A 24,283-nucleotide genomic window follows, 5' to 3' on the forward strand; every position below is an offset into this window, starting at 1 on the left:
CCCTTCCCAAGTAGGCTAAAGGGGATCTGGGACACTTCGGCGGAGGCTTGGTGGGCTCGGACTTCATCCCCTGGTTGATTATGTGTGGTGGAGAGAAGAGGGAGAAGGAGAGTTGCACAACATAATCCTATTGACCATCCCTGTCCCATATGGTGAACGCACTGGCCTCTCCAGTGGTACAGTCAGTGGAGTGGCAGGGCCAGCTTGCCTCTCCAATCAGGAACATTTCCATTAAAGCCGTCTCCCGCTCTCATGTGGGATCACTGGTGAAGAAAAGGATTGTTCACTGCTATCTGATTACAATTCAATGATACGTGTATGATCAATCATGATCAACGATTTTATAACACAGTTTGATTGCACTACTGTTGCTCATATACAGTAATAATACTTTTCCAAATCCAGGGGATTTAATGGGTTGCCATTGACAACAAAAAGGATGTTTGACTTTGAAATCTAATTATTTTACATGTTGTATTGGTAAAATAGTCCATCTTCTGTGATGGCAATCAGGTTGCACTTAAAATATGTGAAATTGCTGTTTTGGTTTTGTATTTCTTAGTCTACTTTTAATATTTTTGTTTTAAATTTGCCTCTTATTCTTTTTTTTCTTCTCTTAAGGAAGAACATTGTAACTTCATGTGGTCAACAAAAGTTTTATATAAATAATGATTATTTTCAATCAGGGTCAATCAGTGCAGATTCACATGAATTGTTTGGCATTTAAACAACAAAACCAAAGTAGAAAATGCAGGTCAAAACCATGGTCAACAACTTACTCCTAAGTGATGATTCTTTGCTATAGTAGTGATGGATATAATTATGAGCGATATCAATGACGTGTATCTGGATAGCTCTCTGGATGGAGACACTTCATGGTTGTTTTTTTAGGAAAAAGTGCAGCCAAAAAACATGTGGTAAATGAAGTGGAATTAAAGTCATAGTAATGTTTTGTCAAGAATATAAAAGGTCTGGGTTTGTACTGTATGTACAGTAGCGATTACACACACTGAGAAAACAAAGGGTTATGTTTTTTTTCTTATTCTGTCTTTGTTCATATTTTATTTAACATTGTGAGTTTTCAGGTTTATACCATTAAACTTTCAAACATAAAAAATAATGGCTTAATGCTACTGAATTCTTGATTTTGCACCCCTAACAGGTTAGAATAATTGTTGTTAGTGCATGTTTAACGACAGCTTTCAGCTCAACAGTGTCACTTTTAATCCTTGTATTCCCAACATCATATCAAAAACAAAAACGTGCCAGTGGGCCACCAATATTGTGTGTGTGTGTGTGTGTGTGTGTGTGTGTGTGTGTGTGTGTGTGTGTGTGTGTGTGTGTGTGTGTGTGTGTGTGTGTGTGTGTGTGTGTAGGGGGGTGTCCGGCCTTGTGTCAGCAGCAGCCAGGACGTCTGTTCAGTTCTGGTGGAGGTGTGGGAGCCCGCGGGGGCTTTTTGTCCAAGGACCACTGTTACAATCCACGTTAGGCCATTCAGCCCCAGCCATGTCAATTGGCATATGGTTGATCCACCCCCAATGGGTTCATGTAACCAGAAAATGCTGCCTTTCAGGGACCTGCATTCTCCATCAAGCGGGTGAGATTAAGATTTAATGTCGCTCTCTCCCTCCACAACAGGGGGTCAGTGGAAGTGCCGGGGAGAGGGGGACGATTAGGACTCATGAGCCTGTAGAAGACACCCTTGGGGCAAACGAGGGAGGTCGTAGAGGGGATGTTGGGCAACACACAGATGATAATTGTACAAGTATTTCATATATTTGATTGTTTTTAAAACATTACCCGAACAGGTTTTCTAAGCAACAACATTCCCAAGTAGAAAATATGACTTGTTTAGGGTCAAAGTTCATCCTTGACTTTGCAGTAAGACTAACAAAGTCAAGTTAGTAGCTGTTCTGGTGCTTTTGAACTTTAACTGTTATGACCACCTGATATATTTAAAGCCCAATAGGCATTTTCTTTTAGCACTGTTTTCTGTCTCTACCAACTCAAGAGGAGATATTCCATCTTTCTGTCTGATGTTTGCAGCAAAAATAAATGTATGAAATAGACTTCCCACAAGACCCATCAAACTGACAGGTATTTGTTTGTTTGTCCTGCTCAAAGGTTCATATATTGTCCAGCAGCAAAAGATGCCACTTCTTCAGAGTGGTCAAAATAAACGGAGGACGAGATACAGACTTATGTCAGTATCAAACAATCGATTTCAAAAATGTGTGGTTCCACTTGGGACAATATTAAGTTTTGCTAAATCAGCAAAATATTACCCTTTACTTCCTCATAGATGGAGTCTAATTCGGAGTTAATAACAAAATACTCCCCGAGTCTTTCTCGCTCTAACTCTGCATTTTCTTTTTGAGTTCCCACAGTTTTATTTTTCAGTTTCCCACCAACAGAGCTGTTATTATTAGAGCAGCTTATCACACGTGCACAAAACTTGTCACTCCCCTGTCAACCTAATTTGCCTCAAACATGGAGTATAGACACGCCCTACTCTAATTAGAACAAATCTCTTACTTTCTCCCTCTGTCTCTCTGTTTCCCTTTCCTGCCTTCATTCTCTCCATCTCCTCACCCCCCACAGTCCCTCCAACCTTTGCTTCCTGCCTTTTGATATTGTAGCCATCTCACTCATGCCACCAATTAGTGACATAATAGACCAGCGGGCTGCTGCCTGCTGACTGCTTGGACCTCAATGATCCACCGCTGCTGCACACAGGACACATGTAAAGGGAACCAACTTCCATTTATCTGTAACATCAGCCAAGATTTGGAAGGAGAAAATCAAGAAGCTAAGGTTGGAAGAACACAATGGTGAAGAAAACAGACTACGATGGGAATTTCCTTATTAAAGATTATAAGGACAAACACTAAATCGTACACAAAGCCGTTTTAAAAGTTTGGGTAGTGGGCAGCATAGCATTTAAATTGGGCTGTCAACTTCTTAAGCAATGGCCAGAACTTATTGACAACCTTGGCTGTAAGGCCTTTAAAATTGACATCATGTTTCTCTTCACGCAAATACACGCCCAATATGCTTAAACTCTATTTTAGATACAGCTTCTGGGGGAAATATCTGGACGATAACCACAACCACACAGGTTCACAAACTAAACTACAATTATGAATTATGTCGTTTTATTACTGGACTTTTAACGGTGCTTAACATGATCGGGAAAGTTTGCCAGTACACCCTATCACTAGAGTAAGGCCCTTTATGTTAATGTTAATATCTAGTTCATAATCGTGGTCAATCCAGTGTCTATCCAGTTTGGTTCACATCATCTCCGAGCTGAGATGTGTAATGTAGGTTAATACCCAGTGCAAGGAAACTGTTTATTCAGACACACCTCTGACTGCATGTCTGGCTGCTGGCCTGTCTGTCACCATGACAATTGTTATTATGCTCGTTAAACAATTAGTGACTTCTCCAATTTTCTCTATGATTTCGATATTTCAAAGACTTAGCTTTTTATTTTATTTTTTGGCTTTCAATCTGCCATCATTTTTAGAATTACATGTTTTGCAAAAGTTCTACTTTCTTTGATGCAAACTATAACTGTTTACAACCTTAAATATAAAATACTTGCCATCTTATTAACTGCCAAAAGGTTTGCATGAATATTGTTATTATATTCATATTCACACATATACTAGTCTCAGTCTCCAACGGCAGCTAGTGTCATTAAAGGAGGCCATTGTTGTTGATTAATTAATGAGCATTTTTTTGTTCATGGTAAACTGGGATTAGCATATTCATAAGGGCAGACATCTTTCAGACAGCTTTGAGCGAATCTGGCGGCTCTGTTTTCTCACTGTGTTCATGTTTGTGCCCATACATAACCCCGTTTGTTGACCAGACTCCTACCCCATTAACTCCCATGATCCTCCGTGTCACAGACGCAGAGATCGAAACACAAGAGGGAGAAAGAAGCATGACGCATATGGCCACATTTTCACACTTGAGAGAGCACGCCCCCCGGATTACAAACTAAATTGGTCAGGGTTACAAACTGATTACCATGTCGTGTTACATCTTTATTCTCATACATAATAAACAATGAGCGACTATCAAACATGTTGCACTCAATGCCCCCCATAGCGATCCCGACCAGACTAATATAATTGAAATGAAAACCAAAGAAATACCTGCTATAATATCCTGTAACTCCTATAACAACGTGATTTATTCTCAAACATTGAATGCAGCAACATATTTAGTGTTTTAATTTATTTAAAGATGCATATTTACTTCTAATATGACCCTTTAATGGGTCCCCTTTGCAGCTTGTGTATTAAGGAAGTGGTGACATAACCCCATACTGATGAGGACAGGAGACAGTGTCCAGGGTAAGAAGTTATAATATATTCTAAAAAACATTTACTTTTTTTGCTCATTTTATTGTATGAAACAATGTTGTCAATAATAATAATACAATTATTAATAGTAGTTTATTTTACTATATAGTATAGTAATATAGTAACTTTGTTTGCTCAAATTGATGGTTTGCATAAGGTAATCTCATACGAAATAGTATATAGAATATATGTTGTAATCCAAAATCAATAAAATGTGCAGTTTATAAAACATACATTTTAACACATTATGAATATGGTTTCAGAATGAGCGTCAATTGAATGAACTTTCAGGAATTTAAGATGCATCCATTGTGAGTCTGGTTATTTATATCTAACCTGTCATCTTATTTGAGGGATACTTTGTTCACTCACATGGGTGTTTTATTTTTCTTCCGGCTGATCAGACCACTGCTAAGATTGAATATGAGAATACATGTTTGATAAAAAATGAAAGCGAGTTTTCCCAGGTGCAACAAACCAAGTCTTTTTTAGAATAAATTCTAATTTGTGTTGGGAAAATACTGTTTAAACTAATCGTAAATACAGAAAGTGCATAGTTTATGACTGTTTAAGATAATCGTAAGAATGTGGAATGTGTGTGTCTGAGAGCTGGCAACGATGTTTTGTCCGCTGGGCAGATAAACATATCTTCCCTGGCACTCCTGCACTTAAGGACGGCCGTTACCCTAAACAAAGAAGACATACTAGTTTGAACCAGTGTATGCCTACATTCTGATTGTGAAACGCCCTCTCTTACATATAAGACGGAGTAAGGACACTATTCGGGTAACTAGTTGTAACATATTGCTGTATTTGATGCTGTATAAATACATGTATCTTGATTATTGAAACTCAAGCCGGTGTCGAGTTAGATTTTTCTAACAACTTCTTACCCTGGACATTGCTTCCTGTCCTGACAAAACAGAAAGGAAATCTACATGTATGCAATATAATGCCAGGACAACGAGCCACAGTTGGAAAGGGATAACTTCACAGCCAGGATGGAAAGGAGGAATCATTAAAGAGATATAATAACCCCAAGAGCTCTGTCAACATGCATACAGTATGCCATGTATATGTGTCTTAAAAAGACTAGAACAAAGGTTTGGCTGTACTTGTTGTTATGTTTCATTGACTGATTAAATATCCAAATAGGTGCTTCAGTGGTGTTTATTTTTTGACTCTTTAACACATTGCTTTACCCATTAGATGTGAAGAGTATTTAAATAATGTGCACAACTCTCATTTTGTCTGTTTTTGCCTTTTTTAACAGTAATTAGGGCCTGACTATTTGCATGTCCAGTTAATGATGCAAAGAACCCGGTCGCTGGCAGTCTGATGGGACAGCAAAAGGCCAAGTTTGAGTGACTTGTTTTTTTCTGCGTCCGTCTCCTCCCCCGTCTCTCATCTTATCTAATGACTGAGCTGCATATCGGCCTTATTAGTAATGTCCATCTAACTTTCTCTGACCTATTATTTCAATCTCTGGCCACACACAGACACACTCACTGCTTTAATACAATCATGTCACTCATACACGTGCACACAAGGACACATAGAAGGAATCGTACACACACACACGCACACACGCAGATTGACACACTCCCCTACTCAGCGGCAATTTGTTGCCTGTGACATCACATTGTGTGTTAAAGCCGTACTGGCACCGGGCTGCAGCTTCGTTAACTTTCCTCTTTAATGAGCAGTTTAATTGAGCTGTCTAGCAGGCCACCTGTCGGCCCGCAGCCTCATTACCATACTAATGGACTGGGATTGTTGCTCTGACAGCTCGGGCTGCACGGCCCTAACAGGCTGACAGAGAGACAGAGAGAGAGAGAGAGAGAGAGAGAGAGAGAGAGAGAGAGAGAGAGAGAGAGAGAGAGAGAGAGAGAGGCCAAGTAGAAAAAGGGGACAGAGGCCACAAGAGAGGGAACAGGAGAGCAGAAAGAGTAAAACGTGTAAAGAGAAGAATGGACTTTGGTTTTGACCACTTTAAAGGATAACACTGGCAACATCCTATATTTTTCTTATTTTACCAAATGCCATAAGAAAGCGAAAATTAATAGATCCTAAAGCCAAGTATTGTTTTTGTTTCCAAATTCTGTTGTACTCCTCTGGCATAAAGAGCGCCGTTGATGTTCAAAAACTATAAAGACACAATCAATGAGCCTGAACACAAACTGTTTATTTTATTTAATCCATCTCGGCCATAAACAGGCAGAGAACCCAATGTTGTTGCAAATGGTCTCCAATAAATGGACTATTTTTTATTTTTGTAACTAAAACTTGGTAAGAATAGAAGCTGTTTTATGTTGCATTTCTTCAGTGAAACCCAATGGATTTAAGGGCAGTTGAGTTGGGATTTGTTGACAAGAAGAAACAAAAACAAGCCTTATCCTATGAATGTCTCAATATCCTTTTTTTTAAATAGTCTTTTTTATTCAGAAAATTAGATTTTTTTTTTCTGTAAGGATGGATATAAAATGTTTCAAGTCTGTCTTAAAGCAATAATAAAAAGGTTGCTGTAATACATACTCCTCTATATACTGAGAGATCCTTTTCTAATGTGCTCTCACTGTAACGGATATATTAACTTGCACAATTGTAAAAGTATACTTTAACTTTTTGCACGTACACATTGGATGTTTATTAAACACAGATTACTAAGCCATAAGGAGCATGCACCACAGACAAAGCACGATCCGATGCACACACAGGTTTCACAGTTTCCATAACTTTAACCAAGAACACATGATAACCTGGTCAGACATTAATTTAGTTGTGTGACAAATCACAGTTTTCAAAAGATAGCTAATGAATGAATGATCACCCTCAAGCGTTTTACACTGAAGAACACACATCCATATCGCTATCCGCCATGTCGACTACATACAAACATAATGTACACAGGCCGTATACAAAACAGCTGGGTCAGCATTACTCAATTCCTTTACAATCTATGATGTAACCCTAATCCTTGAAAGACATCGTATTCAGTCTTAATTGACAAATAACCTCCTAAATTATCATTCTGCACTGACAAAACACAGAACACCAAACTTAATTTACACCGAGCAGACAAAGAGTGAAACTCAGAGGACAAACTTGCTCTCTGTTAGGGTTGTGTGTTTCTCAGTGTCTTGATGGGCGCTAATGTGACAGCCCAAAGCTGGCATGAGGTGATCTCAGCACAATGGAGGAATAGGCACCACACTGGGCCTGCTACTTTGCTCTTTTCCAGGCTCATATAGCAGAGACAACAAGCTGAGTGAAAGTCAGCTCGAACAGAAGCTGTGTCAGGTCTTCAGCAGGCTAATTCAAGACAAAATGAGTTTTAATGTGTCCCCAGAACCCCTGCAGGTTCTGCTGAGAAACATCCACAGTTTTTGGTCAGTAATTCTATACACAGTATCACATTTATATCTGCTTGTAATACAGGAAGATAACACCATGCTTTATTGGTGTTCAGTCTACCGACTAGTGTCTGACATTTCATTTGTTCCTACATCTAATTATCCAGCTTAATTTGTTTTGATTTCGGGATTCTAGGGACTTCAGTCAGCATGATGGCATTAAAAGATGAAGGTGACAGAAAAGCTGTTGAAAGTGAAAGAAAAAGGAAGCTAAATAGGGTGATTACAAGTGAACGATGGTCGTGGGGATGATGGACAGACTGAGAAGAAGAGAGGTGGGGGTACGTCCGTGGTAGTGAAGCAATATGCATTCAAGGATCCAGTGAATACACTCCCAACTCCACACAGCCACATGCTAATGACGGTCACCATTTAATGTGTCAAATTCACAATTCCCCCTCCGTCCTTCCCTCTTTCTTTCTCTCTCCTACAAGGGGCTAATTGCTCTGTCCCCCTTCTTTTTGATAGAGAGGCTGTTGGTCTGTATTAAAGCCCATATTGTGGCGTCCATGCCCAACCTGCAACTCCAAAGGCAGCAGCACATGCACAAGGACGACAAACAGATGCAGACACAGTGCCGAACAATCACTGGACCAGCTTTCCACGTGTCTTTGGACATGTGCACATCCTTTACATAAATGAAAAAATGATCGTTATAATTAAACATTTTTGCTTTTCTTAAATGATTTTGTAAAAGCCTACGGTCCTCACTGGAGTGCAAACAACTATAAGAGAATACTATTGTTTCTCCTGTTGCAGTTGTTTAGACCATTAAAAGTACAAGTTTGATACTGCCAGAATACTGGTCCCAACCTCTGTCAGTCAACTGTGTGGTAATATAACAGTAGATTGATTGTAGAATTATAGTATATTGGATAGGAGTAATGCATGATCTCCTGTATTAACAACCCTTCATTAATTAAGCCACTTTCAAACTGGACAAAAAAAACACAAACACCATCCAGCTCCATGTTTTTTTTATTATCAGGGACTGAACATTTTTTAAAGGGCATCAGCTGTACGCTACTCCAGCATGCAGAACGTTTTTTAGCAAGTAGAGCAGCCTTTAGGGAACTGTATTGTGTCCTTTCAATTTCAAATAGGCTTTCTGAATCCCTATCTGACAGTTAAACGGCGTTGTGGAGACCGTAGCAGTTTTGGCAACTACACCCACACTTCTAGAACAGCTACAAGTGTCTATTTAAGGTGTGCCCGGATATGTTAAATGGTAGTTGCAGTGTGGTAGATTTCCTTATATGGAAAGTGATAGCTGAGCAGAATTAAGGAAGTCACGTGTATAACGGTGACCCACCAGGTTAAAGTGGCTGGGCAGCGCTAGGCATGTAAAAGTTGGAGAGATATATTAACATAAATCCTGGCCTGAATAACCTTAACTCATATATTAATTTATCATGCCCTTACATGCATTTCATTTCAAGAGAATAGTTGGTTTGATGGTTGTCTGCTTTTATTTGGTTTATTTCTATAATTGTGTTGGCTAACTAATAACAGTGTGTCTTCTGTTGTATTTGAGTTGCTGTTCATGGTCTCTCAAAAGGAAAATCTTTGCTCCATTTTACAATCATCTCAATAGGTGAAAACAAAATGTAATTACCATTACATATTGTCCTAAATTACTTTTTCCCAGAGTAAACATTAGCTAGTGGTACTGTGCCCTCTACTGACAAGCTGCCAATAGTGCAGGGAAGTGTGTGGTCCTCGCGCTACATCTCTGCTTGCCTTCTGGTGGGGTGTGAGTGCGTGTGAAACCAAGCATGTACCTCATCTCCCCTGCATGCCTTTCCCTTTCTCCAGCCTGCTCTTGACTCGATGCAGTCTCCGGGGCCTAATCCTCTGATCAGCATGCCAGGAGAGTGCCGAGGGGCGACACCGAATTAGTGGAGGACTGGTGCCTGAGGTGACGCCTTGCTCCAGCCACTTTATCAGATTGTGTCATTGTTGACCAGGGGGTGGAGGTATAAGAGGACCGCATCTTCCCCCAAAGCATCCATCCTCCTAGCTGAGCGCGTGAGACAAAAACAAAGTAAGGGTGACGAAGGCATACCTTGAGAAAAAGTAAAAATGACATTATTACATTCCTGTAATTCCTGGACAATAGAGTGATCTTTCAAAAGACGGAATGTAATCATGAAGGAAGGTTGGGGGGGGGGTGGACTTGAATACCACTCTCCCTGGTCAGATGTGTCAGGTTCAAGTTACTTACCAAACAAAGACCAGGGTGAACAGAGTGACTTGAGAGACCAGGGGATTGAGAGGAGTTGCTTGGCACACAAACAATTAGCACTCGTCCCTGCAAAGCTTGCTGTGGCCCCAAATCCCCAAATTTGTCCAGACAAATTGACTGGACCCCGGGTCTTGTTTGTCTAGCCCCGCTGGACTGCTGGAGGGGGCTTGAGGGCAGTGGGGAATGCCCCCTCCATAGAGTACAACTCATGGGAACAGAACAAATATGTGCTGGTCAGAGAATTAACCTTCCAACACCATTTAGAACACACTGGTAGAATATTTTAATTAACTCTGAGCTTGATTAATCTGAACACTGGTACACTGTGGTATTGATGTGCAACCCATGACCCGAAAAATAAGAATGATTATTTTTTCTATGTCGATGATTTCTACAGAAATGTGAATAACACTAGATGGGGTGTGTCAGTATATGGTAATTGGAATTAAAATAAATAAAATGAAGTTCAAGTGTATAGTTTGTTGTTTATTTATAAACAATTACATCCAGACTTTGGATTTTCTTAATTCAGTGCTTGAGCTGAAATGCTGCACATTGCTTGTTATTTTTCTTAAATGTAAATTCTTAAAACATGAATTCAAGTATTTCATCTGCTTTTTACTGGTTGTTGGGACCTGCTCTTGGGGCTAAAGACTGCGTCAGTGATCTCAGTTTTAAACAGCAGAGAGTGCAAATGCTTGTTTTTTTTTGGAGTTTGAAAATGTGGACAAAATGTAGATTCACATGTTTTTACTTGTTGGCTGCATCTGGGAAAACTTGATACACAAAACAGAAACAAATATTAGTGAACCAGAGGCCAGGTATTTATAAAGTATAGTGCAAAGGACTGCGTAAGGAACAACAACAAAACGATCAATGCCTCACGTGAAATGGTACCTTCCTAAATTACAACTGCATTATTATTGCTTTAAAATACCTGTAGAACATCTTGTTTACACATTCTCTCTTGGTTTATATTGTTCATATCTTTGAAACCTAGAGAAGTGAAACAACATCAAGTAAAAGTGAATGACTGCGCTTCCAGTAATCATGACCTCTTAATAACTCAAGCATTGTACTTTACAGTAGGATGCGGATCATAGACTGTAAATGAGGAGTCTGATATCAAGTCAATATCTATTCTTGAATATAAAGAGCCAGACTTTGCAAAAATTGAGATAGATGAGCAAACAGACATTCCAAAAATATATATGAAAATATTCAGATTATAGTACTGGCAAGACATACATTTGTTAAACAAAATACGACATGGTTTTACATGAAGGAATTACCAGTGAGATTGGGAACAGGTCCCCGTTTGGTCCTCTTCCCTTGCCGTCTGTTGCCACGGTGACGCTGGAAAAGCTTGTCCAGATTAGCCAGGCAAACACCTAGCTAGCAAAACAGCGGTAGTAAATTAGCTAGAAAACGTTTAAAGTAAACTGAGGTGCTATTAGCTGCAAATATGGCGTCGGTTTTAGATGCTCTCTGGGAGGACAGAGACGTTAGATTCGACATAACAGCACAGTAAGTCATTTTACGGAAATACGTGGGGATTAACCCTATTTCACCATTGCACACTATAGCTAGCCTGTTAGCTCAGTAATTGGCTAACCACAGGTAATGTCAGATACAGTTAGCCACACCGATCACAAGTCACTTGATATTCTGTCGTGGGGAAAACCGTAGTATTTATAACGTATATTTTAAATATAACAGTATGTCGTACCATAACCTCGTCTACTTAAGTTACCAAGCTGTGATGCTTGGGTTTAGCTAAAGAAAAGGCCAAATCACTGATCAATCTTTCCATCCGTGGTGCTCACAGGCAGATGAAAACTCGACCAGGAGAAGTGCTTATAGACTGTCTGGACTCCATAGAAGACACTAAAGGAAACAACGGAGATCGAGGTAGTAAGCTATCCTGGAGTTTAAAACGTGTCCACCTCATGTCTGCTGATCACTTTATATGTGATTTCCATTTGTTTTTTGCAGGACGACTGCTGGTAACTAATCTGAGAATTATTTGGCATTCCGTGGCCCTGCCCAGAGTCAATTTGTGTAAGTACATCTTCCAATGCACTCATGTGTTTTTTGTTGAACTCTGTCTTTAATATCGGCTGAACATGTCTGCCCTCTCATGGACATGCATGGTATTGAAGACATGCGTCACATCTTTAAATGATCTTATTACATTAGACTTCAAACTAAAGATCTTGTGAATTATCATTGCCACCAATTTCACAACAGTCCAATACAAAATATGCTTTTTTAATGTTGTGAGGTGAAGATGCCTTTATGTTATTACGCACCGTATAAACAGCCTGCATGCAAATCCTTTTTTTTCAGCTGTGGGTTACAACTCCATCATTAACATCACAACAAGGACAGCTAACTCAGTAAGTTAAACTCTTGTGTTATACAGTTTAATTATGAAGTATTCTATCCTCACACTGGCATTAATAGAAGAACAAATTAGATAATGATAGATAAACATGTTATTTTATTAATTGAATGCTATTGTTTTTCAGAAATTAAGAGGCCAAACTGAAGCACTCTACATCTTGACAAAGTCCAACAATACGAGATTTGAGTTCATTTTCACCAATGTTGTTCCAGGAAGTCCCCGCCTCTTCACTTCTGTCATTGCTGTCCACAGGTAAAACAACTCTTGAGTGTTTAATTCTCATTAAATGTACATATTACTGAATAGTTTTGTTTGTTTTGTTACAGGGCCTATGAGACATCTAAAATGTTCAGGGACCTGAAGTTGCGAGCCGCTCTCATTCAAAATAAGCAGCTGAGGCTCTTGCCCCGAGAACAAGTGTATGATAAAATTAATGGAGTTTGGAATTTATCCAGTGATCAGGTACGAGTGCTTTAAATATGTCTATAAAATAGATTTTCTCTGGAAACACAAACATTAACTCTAACACTAAACAAGCACTATACTGACAGGTTGAATTAAAATGTTAAATTGCATAACCCAAATGTCTTAAGGTGTGTGTATTATCTATTGTCAATATTAACACACATTTTTTATGAGCAGCTCAGTTCTATGAAGTGTGTTTTTTGTGTCAACATCTAATAACTGAAGGTTACAGTTCAAGTGTGATGTGATTACTGGAGGTCTTTTGTTTGCAATATGAGTAACAGAGTCCTTTTCTTTAGGGTAACCTTGGAACCTTCTTTATCACCAACGTTCGGATCGTGTGGCATGCCAATATGAATGAGAGCTTCAATGTCAGCATTCCTTACCTTCAGATTGTAAGTTTAAAACACTATAATGACACTACATATCCAGTCCTGACTTTTTAGTTGACTGTTGAAATACAGTTTAATACTGTATTGAAAATTCGTGTATATTTGCCTCTTTTTTTACGTGATTATCACCCATTTTTTTGGTCAGTGGTCTATCAGAATAAGAGACTCAAAGTTTGGCTTGGCTTTGGTGATAGAGAGTTCTCGTCAGGTAAATATTCTTCAGTTTGAGTCACATTTGCATGACCTTTTTACATTTACTTGTGATATACAAATAGCCTTTTGTTGTTTTTAGAGTGGTGGCTATGTACTCGGGTTCAAGATTGATCCCGTGGATAAACTTCAAGACGCACTTAAGGAAATCAACTCATTGCATAAGGTGTACTCTGCCAACCCCATATTCGGAGTGGACTATGAAATGGAAGAAAAGGTAAAAATCTGCGCTCAATATTAGTATCAATGACCCTGAGCACCCCTTCAGTATAACAGTAAAACATTTCAGTCTAAGGGCTAAACTGTGGAACCTGTAAGTCTATTTTAAAATACTGAATGTTCACAGCTAATCTTTTGCAGCTGTATTTCTCCTAATTGTTTTGAATACTACATTGTAGCTGGCTTTTCACCAGTTCAGCTGATCTTGTTGTCATAGCGCTGTTTGTCCTAACAATGGTTTCAGCCCCAGCCGTTGGAGGAGCTCACTGTGGATCAGCCTCCTGATGACGTGGAGATTGAGCCCGATGAGCAGACTGATGCTTTTACTGTGAGTTACACTCATCTTTCCTCTGGGAGTCAATGGTTTAGTTTTCGGACTCTCAGAATAGCTGCCAGCTAATGCCCTTCAGTATAAAGAACAAACATGAATTCATGTTGCCTAGTGCTCATGTTAGTACAGAGCAATGCTCATCAGACATTAATAACCTATTATCACAGACAACATGTCCCATTTCTGTTGTATTTAATGTGCGAATTGTGTGTGCTTCTGGCCCACAGGCTTACTTTGCTGATGGCAACAAGGTAAAGTCTCATACCTAGTTTTATCTTCAGCTATAATTTTGAAATAAAGTAAATCCAGAGTATGTTACGTTATAACTCTTTTCATTTTTTTTTAAAGCAACAAGACCGGGAGCCAGTTTTCTCTGAGGATTTGGGCCTTGCCGTTGAAAAGTTGAAGGATGGCTTCACACTTCAAGGACTGTGGGAAGTCATGGGCTGAAATACTTTAAAAAACAGTTATTTATAGGTGATGTTAAAAGTTGTACAGTTTGTGCATAGCAACTTTTTGATAAGAGAATACCAAATGATATGTAGGATATTTATTGCATTGATATTCATGTAAAACATTTTGTTGTAACAACTATTATGAAATATAATTCAGTTTGTATTGTGTAAAGTTAATAAATGTATTTAAATAGATATTGTAGTATTTTTTTGTTTGAATCGTATTGCACACAAAATAAATGTGTATGCGGGAAGAACGCAATGACCACAGGCTAAATACATCACTGCACAATGTGCTCAAGTATTTTACAAATCTGTAAAGAGGACAAACTGTCACCTCCTGTGGCAGCAGCTGTTCACTGACCCTGTCTTCTTGTTAGATAACTCCCCCACAAATACTGAATCCCACTGAAGCAAAGGAGTCATTACTATCAGTGAATTGTGACTCACTACACACGTAGTCGTCTCTAAAATACAAATGATTGTATTAAATACCTTCCATATTAAGTGCTGGAACAAATAGTCATGCCGTTGTCTCTCTCTGAACGTTCATTTAAACCGTGAGCAATGTCAAGATTACAATGAAACCACAACCAATACACAATGAATAATGGGCGAGAAAAATACATTTAAAACAGAAAAAACACGACAATTATCAACCAGTCATTACAGAATACATTTAAAAACATTTAGATTATTTCAAGAGTCATTTCTGCTGATAATTTGAATTTATCTTTTAATACAATTGTCAAGTTTTAATGTGTGGGTAAAAACCCTCTAAGTGTGTGTAGGACACCAAAAGCAGTTTTCTCAAACGTATGATCTGCGCACAGGAGCAGGAGCAGTAAAAAGATCACAGGTTATTTCTGCGTGACCATACAACAATGTTGTGACACATTACTAGGGTGACAAGACTCCACAGTTGTTTTCACTCTGTGACAGCTGTGTGAGCTCTCCCATTGGGCCAACCTGAATTCTTCATGTATTGGATGGTTGGCTATATTTAGAGAGGGCGCAGTTATATTGAAGTGGCCTCAGACCTGGCTGCCCATAGTTCTCTGTCTTCACCAGCTAGGACAGACTGTCGTGTACACTTCTGTCCACTTCCTGTCTGGAAAGAATGGATCCCCAAAGCATGAGGGAAGATCTCCGTCTGTTTCAGAGCACTCTGCTGCAGGATGGACTCAAAGAGCTTCTGAATGAGAATAAATTGATCGATTGTATCCTAAAGGTTGGGGACAGAAGCATCCCCTGCCATCAGCTCATTCTGTCAGCTTGTAGTCCTTATTTCCGGGAGCTGTACTTCTCAGAAGATGACAAGGAAACTGATAAAATGGAGGTTGTTTTGGAGAACCTGGATCCAGATGTCATGGAGGCAATTGTAAATTATATGTACTCCGCAGACATTGACATCAATGACGACAATGTGCAAGGTATTTTGGCTGCTGCAAACCGCTTCCAGATCCCCTCGGTGTTCACGGTTTGTGTGAATTATCTCCAGAAGCAGCTTTCAGAGAAAAACTGCCTTGGCATCTACCGACTGGCACTGATGCTGAACAGCGCCAGACTGGCACTGGCAGCCAGAAATCACATTGCAGACCGGTTTGAGACGATAGCCAAAGACGCAGATTTCCTTGAACTCTCTCCACCTGAACTCTTTGCCATTATTGGAGCAGATGCATTGAATGTAGAAAAAGAGGAAGTAGTGTTTGAGACCCTCATGAGGTGGATCAGGAAAGACAAAGAGAATCGTGTGAAATCCTTAGAGGAGGCCTTTGACTGCATCCGTTTCCGTTTACTCCCAGAGAAATACTTCAAGGATAAAGTGGAGAAGGATGATGTACTTAAGGCTGATCCTGAGGTTGTTAAAAAGATCAAAGTTATAAAGGACGCCTTTGCGGGGAAGCTGCCAGAGAAGAAGAAAAGTGAAGACGATGAGGAAGGAGAGGAGGGAAAGTTGCCCGGTTACCTGAACGATGAACGCAGAATTGGCATGTATTCCAAAGACATGGTTCTGATGATCAATGACACTGCTGCCGTGGCCTATGACCCCCAGGACAATGAATGTTCGCTCGCTGTAATGTCTGAGCAGATCCCCCGAAACCACGTCAGTCTTGTGTCAAAGAAGAACAATCTGTACGTGTTGGGAGGACTCTTTGTAGACGAAGAGGACAAAGAAAAGCCATTGCAGTGCTACTTCTACAAGGTATAAATCTGTTATTGACATGGCAGATGTACACATCAAAAGTTATGCCTCATTTGGTTTTCAGAATATCTCATAATGTGTCTTTCAGTTCGACAGTCTCGCCGCTGAATGGATGGCTCTTCCACCCATGCCCTCCCCAAGGTGTCTGTTTGCTCTGGGCGAGTGTGAAAATGTCCTCTTTGCTGTCGCAGGGAAAGATTTAGAATCCAACGAGTCTCATGACACTGTTATGTGCTATGACACTGAGTAAGTCCCAACCATTTTTGATGAGCTCACTCAGTTGATTTGTCTTTTTGAAAGTTCTGGTGTACATTTAGTTTTAATCTGCTCTTTTTTAGAAAAATGAAGTGGAGTGAAACTAAAAAGTTGCCCTTGAATATCCACGGCCACTGTGTGGTCTCTGAGAATGGGCTGGTGTACTGTATCGGAGGAAAAACAGACGAAAAGTGAGACTGCATTGTAATGCTACTGCAAAAATGTACGTAAATTCGTCAAATTATGATTTTAACATTCATCATTTTTGTCTCACTTAAAGCAAAGCGACAAATAAAATGTATGCATACAACCACAAGAAGTCGGAGTGGAAGGAGGTGGCTGCCATGAAGACACCCAGAGCCATGTTTGGGGCAGTGATCCACAAAGGGCAGATCATTGTTGCTGGAGGAGTCAATGAGGAAGGCCTCATAGCAGCATGTGAAGCTTATGACTTTGGAACCAACAAGTAAGTGCTTTCTATTATTACAATCTAAACAACCCCGTCCAAGTGATCTGCATGTCTTTACTGGTTTCTGGTATCACATTTATTTATATAGTTAAGTCAGTTCATTATAAAACCTTGACGTTTTTAAAAGATGTGACTTGAACATTTTCAAATTAGTCTTTGGGGCCTCTCAAATGATCAAAAAATGAAATGCAAGTTACATGTTTATTAGAACATATTTCTTTTACAACAAATATTCATAAAATGTTTGTATTATTAAAGATTTCATTCAATGGTAACAATCTCTGTTTTTTGCAGTTAAACCAAGTGATTTTCCTGATCTATAGATTGTGTAATTGTGCTATGAAGAGGAGAAAGCATCGAGATTTAATGGAAATAAAAAAAAGGGAGGGGGGGAGTCATAATTTATTATATATTTTGTGTATTTATCTGTTATTATTTCCTCTCAGAAAATGTTTCAGATATTGTTTAGAACAATAAAAACAACACAACATGGAGCTATCATATTAACACGGCTGATTGCACCTTGTTGCAGGTGGTCCCCCTTCACCGAGCTGCCCCAGGAGAGGAGTTCAGTCAACCTGCTGAGCTGTGGGGGGCAGCTGTACACTGTAGGAGGGTTCGCCATTGTGGAGAATGACAACAAAGAGTGTGCACCCAGTGAAGTCATCGACATTTGGCTGTATGTGTAGATTTTGTGACAAGTCATCTTGCTGACCCATACAACGATAACTTTCCTCCTACTGTATAGTGATATCTTGTTTCCGTCTCACCAGGTATGAAGAGGACAAGAAACAGTGGACCGGTATGATCAGAGAGATGCGTTATGCAGCTGGAGCCTCCTGTGTGTCCATGCGTCTGAATGCAGCTAGAATGCCCAAACTGTAAAAGGCACTGCAGCCGACAAAATATTATGTACATGCTTTTATTTAGCGGCTCATTCTCATTTCAATATTTAAACACAACACATCTCATTTGCCTGATCTGAGGGAGCTGTATCATGGTTGTAATTGCCTTATTTGTTAAAGTTTGGACCAGGTTTTGTGGAGTCCGATCTTCTAAAACACAATGGAATAGTTATTGCTGTAAAGTGGTAAAGGATTGCATCGGAAATTAAATTCAAGTTTTCTTCTGTTAATCTGGAAATGCTTCTATTACAGTACATCAACATGGACCGTGTAAATGTTCGGTATTAAAGTATCTTCCACAGGCTCATGGTTTCTGTTTGAATGGACAACATCCACATTTAGAAATATTGTGGCGCAGTGTAGTTCTTAATACTTTTGTCGGTGTTGTATGAGGAAAAGTCACGAATAAAACATAGTGATGATTTATATTTAAAATACATGTTTTAATAAAAAAAAAAATACACAATCTCAATGACGAAGTTTGTGAAAATAAGAAGCACTTGATATATAATAACAGACAGTAGTGATTTCCAAACTCTGTTAAGTCATTCAGTCTGAAAACTCTCAAACTCAAAGCTTGTCAAAGCGTTGAGTGTAACAATACTTTCAATGTTCAATAAATAAGGCCTTTAGGAAGAAAGCTGTCTAAAGACGTTCTTCTTTAGATATTCCTTCCATGCATTCGGTGTTGAAAGCTCCATGGAGTTCCATTCAAAGTGAGGGACCTGTTTAAAAACACAAACAACCATTGAGTGTGTCTGACATTTCATATGCTTCAGTGTAAGAGATGTACAACACTTCCACCTGCAATCTTAAACGGCATTTTCTCACCTGGACCACAAGGTATCCCAGAATTTCAAGGTGTCTTTTTATCATCAGTGTTTCCCCTTTCAGGTGGTGAGAGTTCTTGCAGAAGGACTTCGAATCGAGAAAGTTCACAGCAACTCTGAGTGATAAGTGAAAGGATGATGTCAAACATATTTAATTTCTGAGTGGTATACATTATCATCTTTATATTTCAGATCAATCCCTACCGTTGCGCTCCAGGTGGCAGCATATCCCAGGTGATACCCTCTGAGCTTGTTCCCCAGTGAACCTTTCCTCTGTTGGAGATCTGCAGAGTGCTGGGCCCGCTGTAGGGCAGCGGCTGCAAGTGCTTGTCTAGAACGCATTCAAAGTCTGAAAAGGCAAGAACAAGGTCACATAACACTTCCTTCAAAAAAAATATGTATTCTCTTTTTTGGGGTCAAGTTTGGGGAAATTGTCATGAAAAGGAAAGGTAATGCAGTTAACAGTTACCTTACATCTTGTGTTCATGAGTTATAAAACACTTTAATACTTATAAATTGACTTGCAAGCATAGAGGCAACCTTTAGTATGTGCTTGTTCGTTCTACATTAGCAGACTTTTTGAGAAAAGAAACATTTGACAGACATCATCAAATGAGTTATCCAATGGAAATACTCCAATATTACTTACCCACAGTGTAAAAGTATGGAGTGTCAACTGCTACTCGGACAAAGTTAATGCCACCCAGAACTTCACCCAGCATGTTGTGGATTTGCTGCTGCACAGGACTCACCGTGACTTTCCCTGAAAAAAAACAACATTTTCACACACTTTAGATGCATTTGAATAAAAAATGTTCCTATTGTAACCAGAAAATAGTTCCTCCACTGATTACCTTGCTTTCGAAACTGCTGGCAGTAGTTCTCATGAAACCATGGCACCTGGTACTCAGGACACTCGAGACACACGGCACGGTTGAGCTCCATGAGACGCTGTCTAATCCGCATGTTGAGGGCAACAGGTAGAGCTGCAGGAAGTAAGGACAGCAATTAGTCCTAAAATGGTAAGTGCTTGCATCTCAAATTGAATATTTTGCTACAAATGCTGATAACAAATAATCTTCAAACCCATTTGTAAGCTAAATAGGGGACATACTTTCGAGTTGGGCGTCCAGCTTTCCCAAAAACTCTATACAGAAGATTTCTCTGACTAGTTCCTCAGGAAAATAGTCGGCCAAAGCCAGAGAGTACCCCAGAAGAACTAACATATGTGGTTCAAAGGAGCCTACAAACAGAGAAAGAAAGGTGTTAGTGTAAGCTTACGATTAGGATAAAAAAAGTGTCAGCAGATCAACTTACTGATATGGGCAGTCATGCGATGAATACAGGCATCGTACAACTCGTCTGCTTCCACTGAATTGTAATTCAGTACACTGAATGGGAGCAGGGTTGCATATATTGCCCAGTTGTGAATCTGAAATAAATACAGGAAAGTATAAAAGTATATCTTAATATTTTTTAGTTAACATGTGGGGATGTCTATAAGGGAACCTACCTTGTCAATGTCTTTAAGGGCAATATTGGCAATACGGTCCATCAGGGGAGGGCAGATATGATTTATCTTTGTTAGAAAGAGGCACAACTCCGGCACATTGGTCATGTGTATTTGGTCCATCATCCTCTTTAGTGTGACCATCGTCTCATCCAGCAGCCTTTCCTCAAACCACTCTCCTGTAATGTATTTGAGCTCTTCCAGCAGCAAGTCCAGCCGGTTGGCCTTTTGCAGTCTCTCGCGCCCACAGCGGTTCAGGGTCTGCAGCAGACGCACATACTTGCTGGGAGTGTTGTGGCGGTAAGAGGGTTCATTACGCAACCACTTGGCAACGCTAAAAGAAATGGTGTTGAGGTCATTGAGATTGCACTGGGTCACCACTGCATCTACCCGTGAGATCACGCCCTCCTCTAGTCGGTGGCAGGGCAACATGGAGAGAACACGGGTCAACATGGTCACCTCGTAGGGGAGGAAGCTGCGCAACAGATATCTGCAATATAAAGTGTAATCAGGCTGGGTTTTATTAAATCAAATAATAAAGTGAGATTTCCTTCATAGGTGAAAGAAACACTTACTTGACCAAAATCTTTCTTAGTTTATTGAAGAGTTCGGGGTTCTGGTATTTCAACTGGAAAAGGGCTTGGGTGATTCGTGCGATCTCCACTGGCCTGTAGACATGGAGGTTCCTCTGGATAACTGATGCAATTCTGGAAAATTAAACAGTAATAATTACATTTTAAATATTTGACTGATGTTTCAAAACTATTTCTGGAGAGAGAGAGCACATAAACACATAAAATACACAACATTATGATGAGAATCCTTGAAATTAGATGTTTTTCTATCAACAATAAGGGACAATAAAGAAAAAACGTGTCAGTCCTCTGGGCCAACTATGTAATGAACACCTTGTGGAGAAAATCAAATGTTTCCAAGGTAAATAACATTTTTGACATCTTCAATTTTATGACAACTTTTTCGCGACGCAATCAGAAGCACGAGAAGAGCTAAAATGGGCCTGTTTCTGAGGTAAAGAATGAACATTTAACTCCATTTAACGTATATTCATTAAGTTGATATCAGCAAATATATTGGCTAAACTTATCAAGATGATAAGACACAAACTCACTTGTTCAGTAAGCTAAGATTCCTGCTCTGAATCTCTTCTAGAGCTTCAGCTACAGCCAGAGCCTGATGTGCACTGAGGTCATCTGCCAACAAGAGGGCAGTGTTCTCCAACCTGAAGAGATAACACCACATTGGAGAAGCATTAGACTGAAAAACTGCAGTAAATGGTTAGATTTAACTCACTGATCGCTCCACTAATAATAACACAAACCCATCTCTGATCTCCTGACTGGCCCTCGGAGCCAGAGCGACAAACAGTTTGGTAAAGGAGAAAGGATCCATGCTTGAATCAATGAGTTCTGTTAGTCTTTGTTTGACAGCCAGCCTGAAGTCACAGTTGTTGAACTGCAGGGACTGATACAGCCCCATGATCATGCTGATGTTTTCTGCATCAAGCCTGGACAAGTTGATCAAGATAATCTTGTTGCACTTCTCCAGCAGGGGCCGGTTAATGTGCCTCGTGTTGCGCAGGAACTGCACCATTCTTCGCGGGTTGTTATATTTTGCGGGATCCATCGTGTCCAGGAGTTCATCTGCCCTGCTAATAAGGTCATCTCGAAGTCGGGGAGACACCAGGGATGATATGCTGATCATCAGAGAAGTCAGGATCCTGGAAAAACATGACTAGGAAGTTAATACAAAATATAATGTACCTATAATACATTAAACATTTGTTATTTGACCAACCTGGCATCATCAATGGACGACAACCGCTGATCCACTATACTGGTGATGTGGCCCATTAGGGGACTGTTTTGAAGGTGCAGATCACTTAGACAGATGGAAAACTTGGATAGGGATTCCATTGGAAGTCTGTGAAAATCCACATTTGTGTAACAACTTATTAGTTTAAAAACCATTATACAATTAACCCAATAATTTGGAAAATAATAAGTTTGATAATATATAAAACAAAATGCCCATTTTCATTTTTAGATCATTTACAATTTCCATAATAGCTAGCTAACAATGCAATGCAATCATACCTGTCTATTCTCAGCCAGGATTCTGAAATTAACTGCTGAACAAGAGATTCATGGCAATCCACATTTAACCTAAAAGATGAACAATAAAACGGTTTGTTATTATTTCTATACAATAAATCAAAAACATGTTAATTAACCTGATTGAGTGTATATGTTCTTTTACCTTAGGAAACTATAAAGCATGTCGACCAACGTCAAATCATCCATTAGAGCAATTTTGTTCTCTGCCAAAACCCGGAGGGTTAGGAATTGAGGATGGCACTTGATGAGCTTAACAGTCCTGAGCATTTGTGGCTTGTCTCTCTGAAACTTCCACAGCATCCCCACAGCTGTGCTGACATGGTTCACTGTAAGCTTAGCCTTGTTTTTACCCACCACATCCAAAACCTGGTCTTCAGCAGCACATACCCGCAGCTGCTCCAGAACCTGGTCTCGATTAGCGGTCCCTCCATGAAGGAGCCTCCGAAGGAAGGAACTACCACACCTGAGCTTAAACATCACCACTGAAGTGAGCTCAAATTAAGCATGCACTAGGACCTTCATTATACAAACCCAGTCCCCAATGTGCATCTCAATGTCAATGGCTTAGCCAGTTAATATCACACGAACAAAACTACAGTCTGGAGGAGGTATATGTTGGGTGCTCCATCTGACACCATTGGACACTGAAGAAAAAACAAAGACATAACATTAAAACAAATGAAAAAATACTTGCATGACAGTAAAGTTAATTCGGTGTGACATGCTGACCTCAGGTTTAGACGGTTTCATCTCGTAGACAACCCCATTCACAGATGTAATGACTTTCCTTCAGTGAACAACAACACCGCAGTGAGCTACCCGTTGCTAAGTTAAATCGATAATCACGTGGATTGAGAAAATATGTCCTAAAATTACTTTCAAAGCTAAAACACACGTGTTACCTGAATGTTTTGATAGAATGTTACAGATTATACAGATCCGACCATTATATATCTAACAAAAATAGAATATGACATTAAAACTTGTTATTCAAAGTCAAAAATGGCCAGCGTGGGTGCTATAATGTTTCACTTCCGTAGCCAGTGACATAAGGAACAAGGGGATTTAAATACCCTGGGTTTTGCCTTTCAGGCAGCCAGTCGCTCTCGCATACGGCTGAGCTCAAAATCGTCCTTTCACAGGCAACCCGTTTCTTAAAGGCTGAACAACGGTGCTTTCTGTCTGTATCACTTACATATAAAAAAAATATATATATATATATTTTACATTCCCCTGTTTTCACTGGAAAGGGTTTTTAACTTGTATCGCCATACATTTTAGGGCACAACAAAATGGGTCTATTTCATATTGAGCTGAAACTGTTATTTTATGAATGGTTGAATCATTTGGTCATGTTTGCTGGCTGTATGTAAATGAGAAAAACGAGTGACGTCAATAAGCAGCCAGTCAGAAACATGTTCCTGACAGATCCGTTGCAGGTCATATAATACCCCCTGTTT

The 24,283-nt window shown here is 39.6% G+C and overlaps 3 protein-coding genes across 3 annotated transcripts; 2 read left to right on the forward strand and 1 right to left on the reverse strand.

The window, feature by feature from the left end:
• The first annotated feature begins 11,360 nt into the window (after nucleotides 1-11,360).
• bbs5 (Bardet-Biedl syndrome 5) lies at nucleotides 11,361-14,708 on the forward strand. Its single transcript, XM_063887617.1, has 12 exons — nucleotides 11,361-11,561; nucleotides 11,863-11,945; nucleotides 12,030-12,095; nucleotides 12,384-12,433; nucleotides 12,566-12,693; nucleotides 12,768-12,903; nucleotides 13,206-13,301; nucleotides 13,444-13,506; nucleotides 13,591-13,725; nucleotides 13,972-14,055; nucleotides 14,286-14,309; nucleotides 14,407-14,708. Exons 1-12 carry the CDS (start codon nucleotides 11,500-11,502, stop codon nucleotides 14,506-14,508), a joined length of 1,029 nt encoding a protein of 342 aa, XP_063743687.1. The 5' UTR covers nucleotides 11,361-11,499; the 3' UTR covers nucleotides 14,509-14,708.
• Nucleotides 14,709-15,553: 845 nt separating this feature from the next.
• On the forward strand, nucleotides 15,554-18,652 carry klhl41a (kelch-like family member 41a). The gene is made up of 6 exons (XM_063887610.1): nucleotides 15,554-16,719; nucleotides 16,808-16,965; nucleotides 17,058-17,165; nucleotides 17,255-17,440; nucleotides 17,976-18,122; nucleotides 18,217-18,652. The coding sequence occupies exons 1-6, from the start codon at nucleotides 15,634-15,636 to the stop codon at nucleotides 18,326-18,328; spliced, it is 1,797 nt and encodes a 598-aa protein (XP_063743680.1). The 5' UTR covers nucleotides 15,554-15,633; the 3' UTR covers nucleotides 18,329-18,652.
• A 115-nt stretch (nucleotides 18,653-18,767) lies between these two features.
• fastkd1 (FAST kinase domains 1) lies at nucleotides 18,768-23,854 on the reverse strand. Its single transcript, XM_063887607.1, has 15 exons — nucleotides 23,553-23,854; nucleotides 22,966-23,467; nucleotides 22,803-22,871; nucleotides 22,504-22,629; nucleotides 22,028-22,426; nucleotides 21,818-21,928; nucleotides 21,264-21,395; nucleotides 20,692-21,178; nucleotides 20,496-20,610; nucleotides 20,293-20,421; nucleotides 20,033-20,164; nucleotides 19,828-19,941; nucleotides 19,383-19,527; nucleotides 19,180-19,294; nucleotides 18,768-19,073 (listed from the first exon to the last, which is right to left on the reverse strand). The coding sequence occupies exons 2-15, from the start codon at nucleotides 23,298-23,300 to the stop codon at nucleotides 18,978-18,980; spliced, it is 2,505 nt and encodes an 834-aa protein (XP_063743677.1). The 5' UTR covers nucleotides 23,301-23,467; nucleotides 23,553-23,854; the 3' UTR covers nucleotides 18,768-18,977.
• Nucleotides 23,855-24,283: the final 429 nt, after the last annotated feature.

The sequence above is a fragment of the Eleginops maclovinus genome, chromosome 7, assembly GCF_036324505.1.
Source record: "Eleginops maclovinus isolate JMC-PN-2008 ecotype Puerto Natales chromosome 7, JC_Emac_rtc_rv5, whole genome shotgun sequence".
Classification (NCBI taxonomy): domain Eukaryota; kingdom Metazoa; phylum Chordata; class Actinopteri; order Perciformes; family Eleginopidae; genus Eleginops; species Eleginops maclovinus.

Coding starts and splice junctions, on each gene's coding strand:
- bbs5 (XM_063887617.1), top strand. CDS start 11,500: ATGGCGTCGGTTTTAGATGCTCTCTGGGAGGACAGAGACGTTAGATTC. Junction 12,694..12,767: donor TCTGTCATTGCTGTCCACAG/GTAAAACAACTC, acceptor GTTTTGTTACAG/GGCCTATGAGACATCTAAAA. Junction 14,310..14,406: donor ACTTTGCTGATGGCAACAAG/GTAAAGTCTCAT, acceptor TTTTTTTTAAAG/CAACAAGACCGGGAGCCAGT.
- klhl41a (XM_063887610.1), top strand. CDS start 15,634: ATGGATCCCCAAAGCATGAGGGAAGATCTCCGTCTGTTTCAGAGCACT. Junction 16,720..16,807: donor TGCAGTGCTACTTCTACAAG/GTATAAATCTGT, acceptor TGTGTCTTTCAG/TTCGACAGTCTCGCCGCTGA. Junction 17,441..17,975: donor TATGACTTTGGAACCAACAA/GTAAGTGCTTTC, acceptor ACCTTGTTGCAG/GTGGTCCCCCTTCACCGAGC.
- fastkd1 (XM_063887607.1), bottom strand. CDS start 23,300: ATGTTTAAGCTCAGGTGTGGTAGTTCCTTCCTTCGGAGGCTCCTTCAT. Junction 19,528..19,827: donor TCCATACTTTTACACTGTGG/GTAAGTAATATT, acceptor TTGCCTTTTCAG/ACTTTGAATGCGTTCTAGAC. Junction 19,074..19,179: donor TGGGATACCTTGTGGTCCAG/GTGAGAAAATGC, acceptor GTTTTTAAACAG/GTCCCTCACTTTGAATGGAA.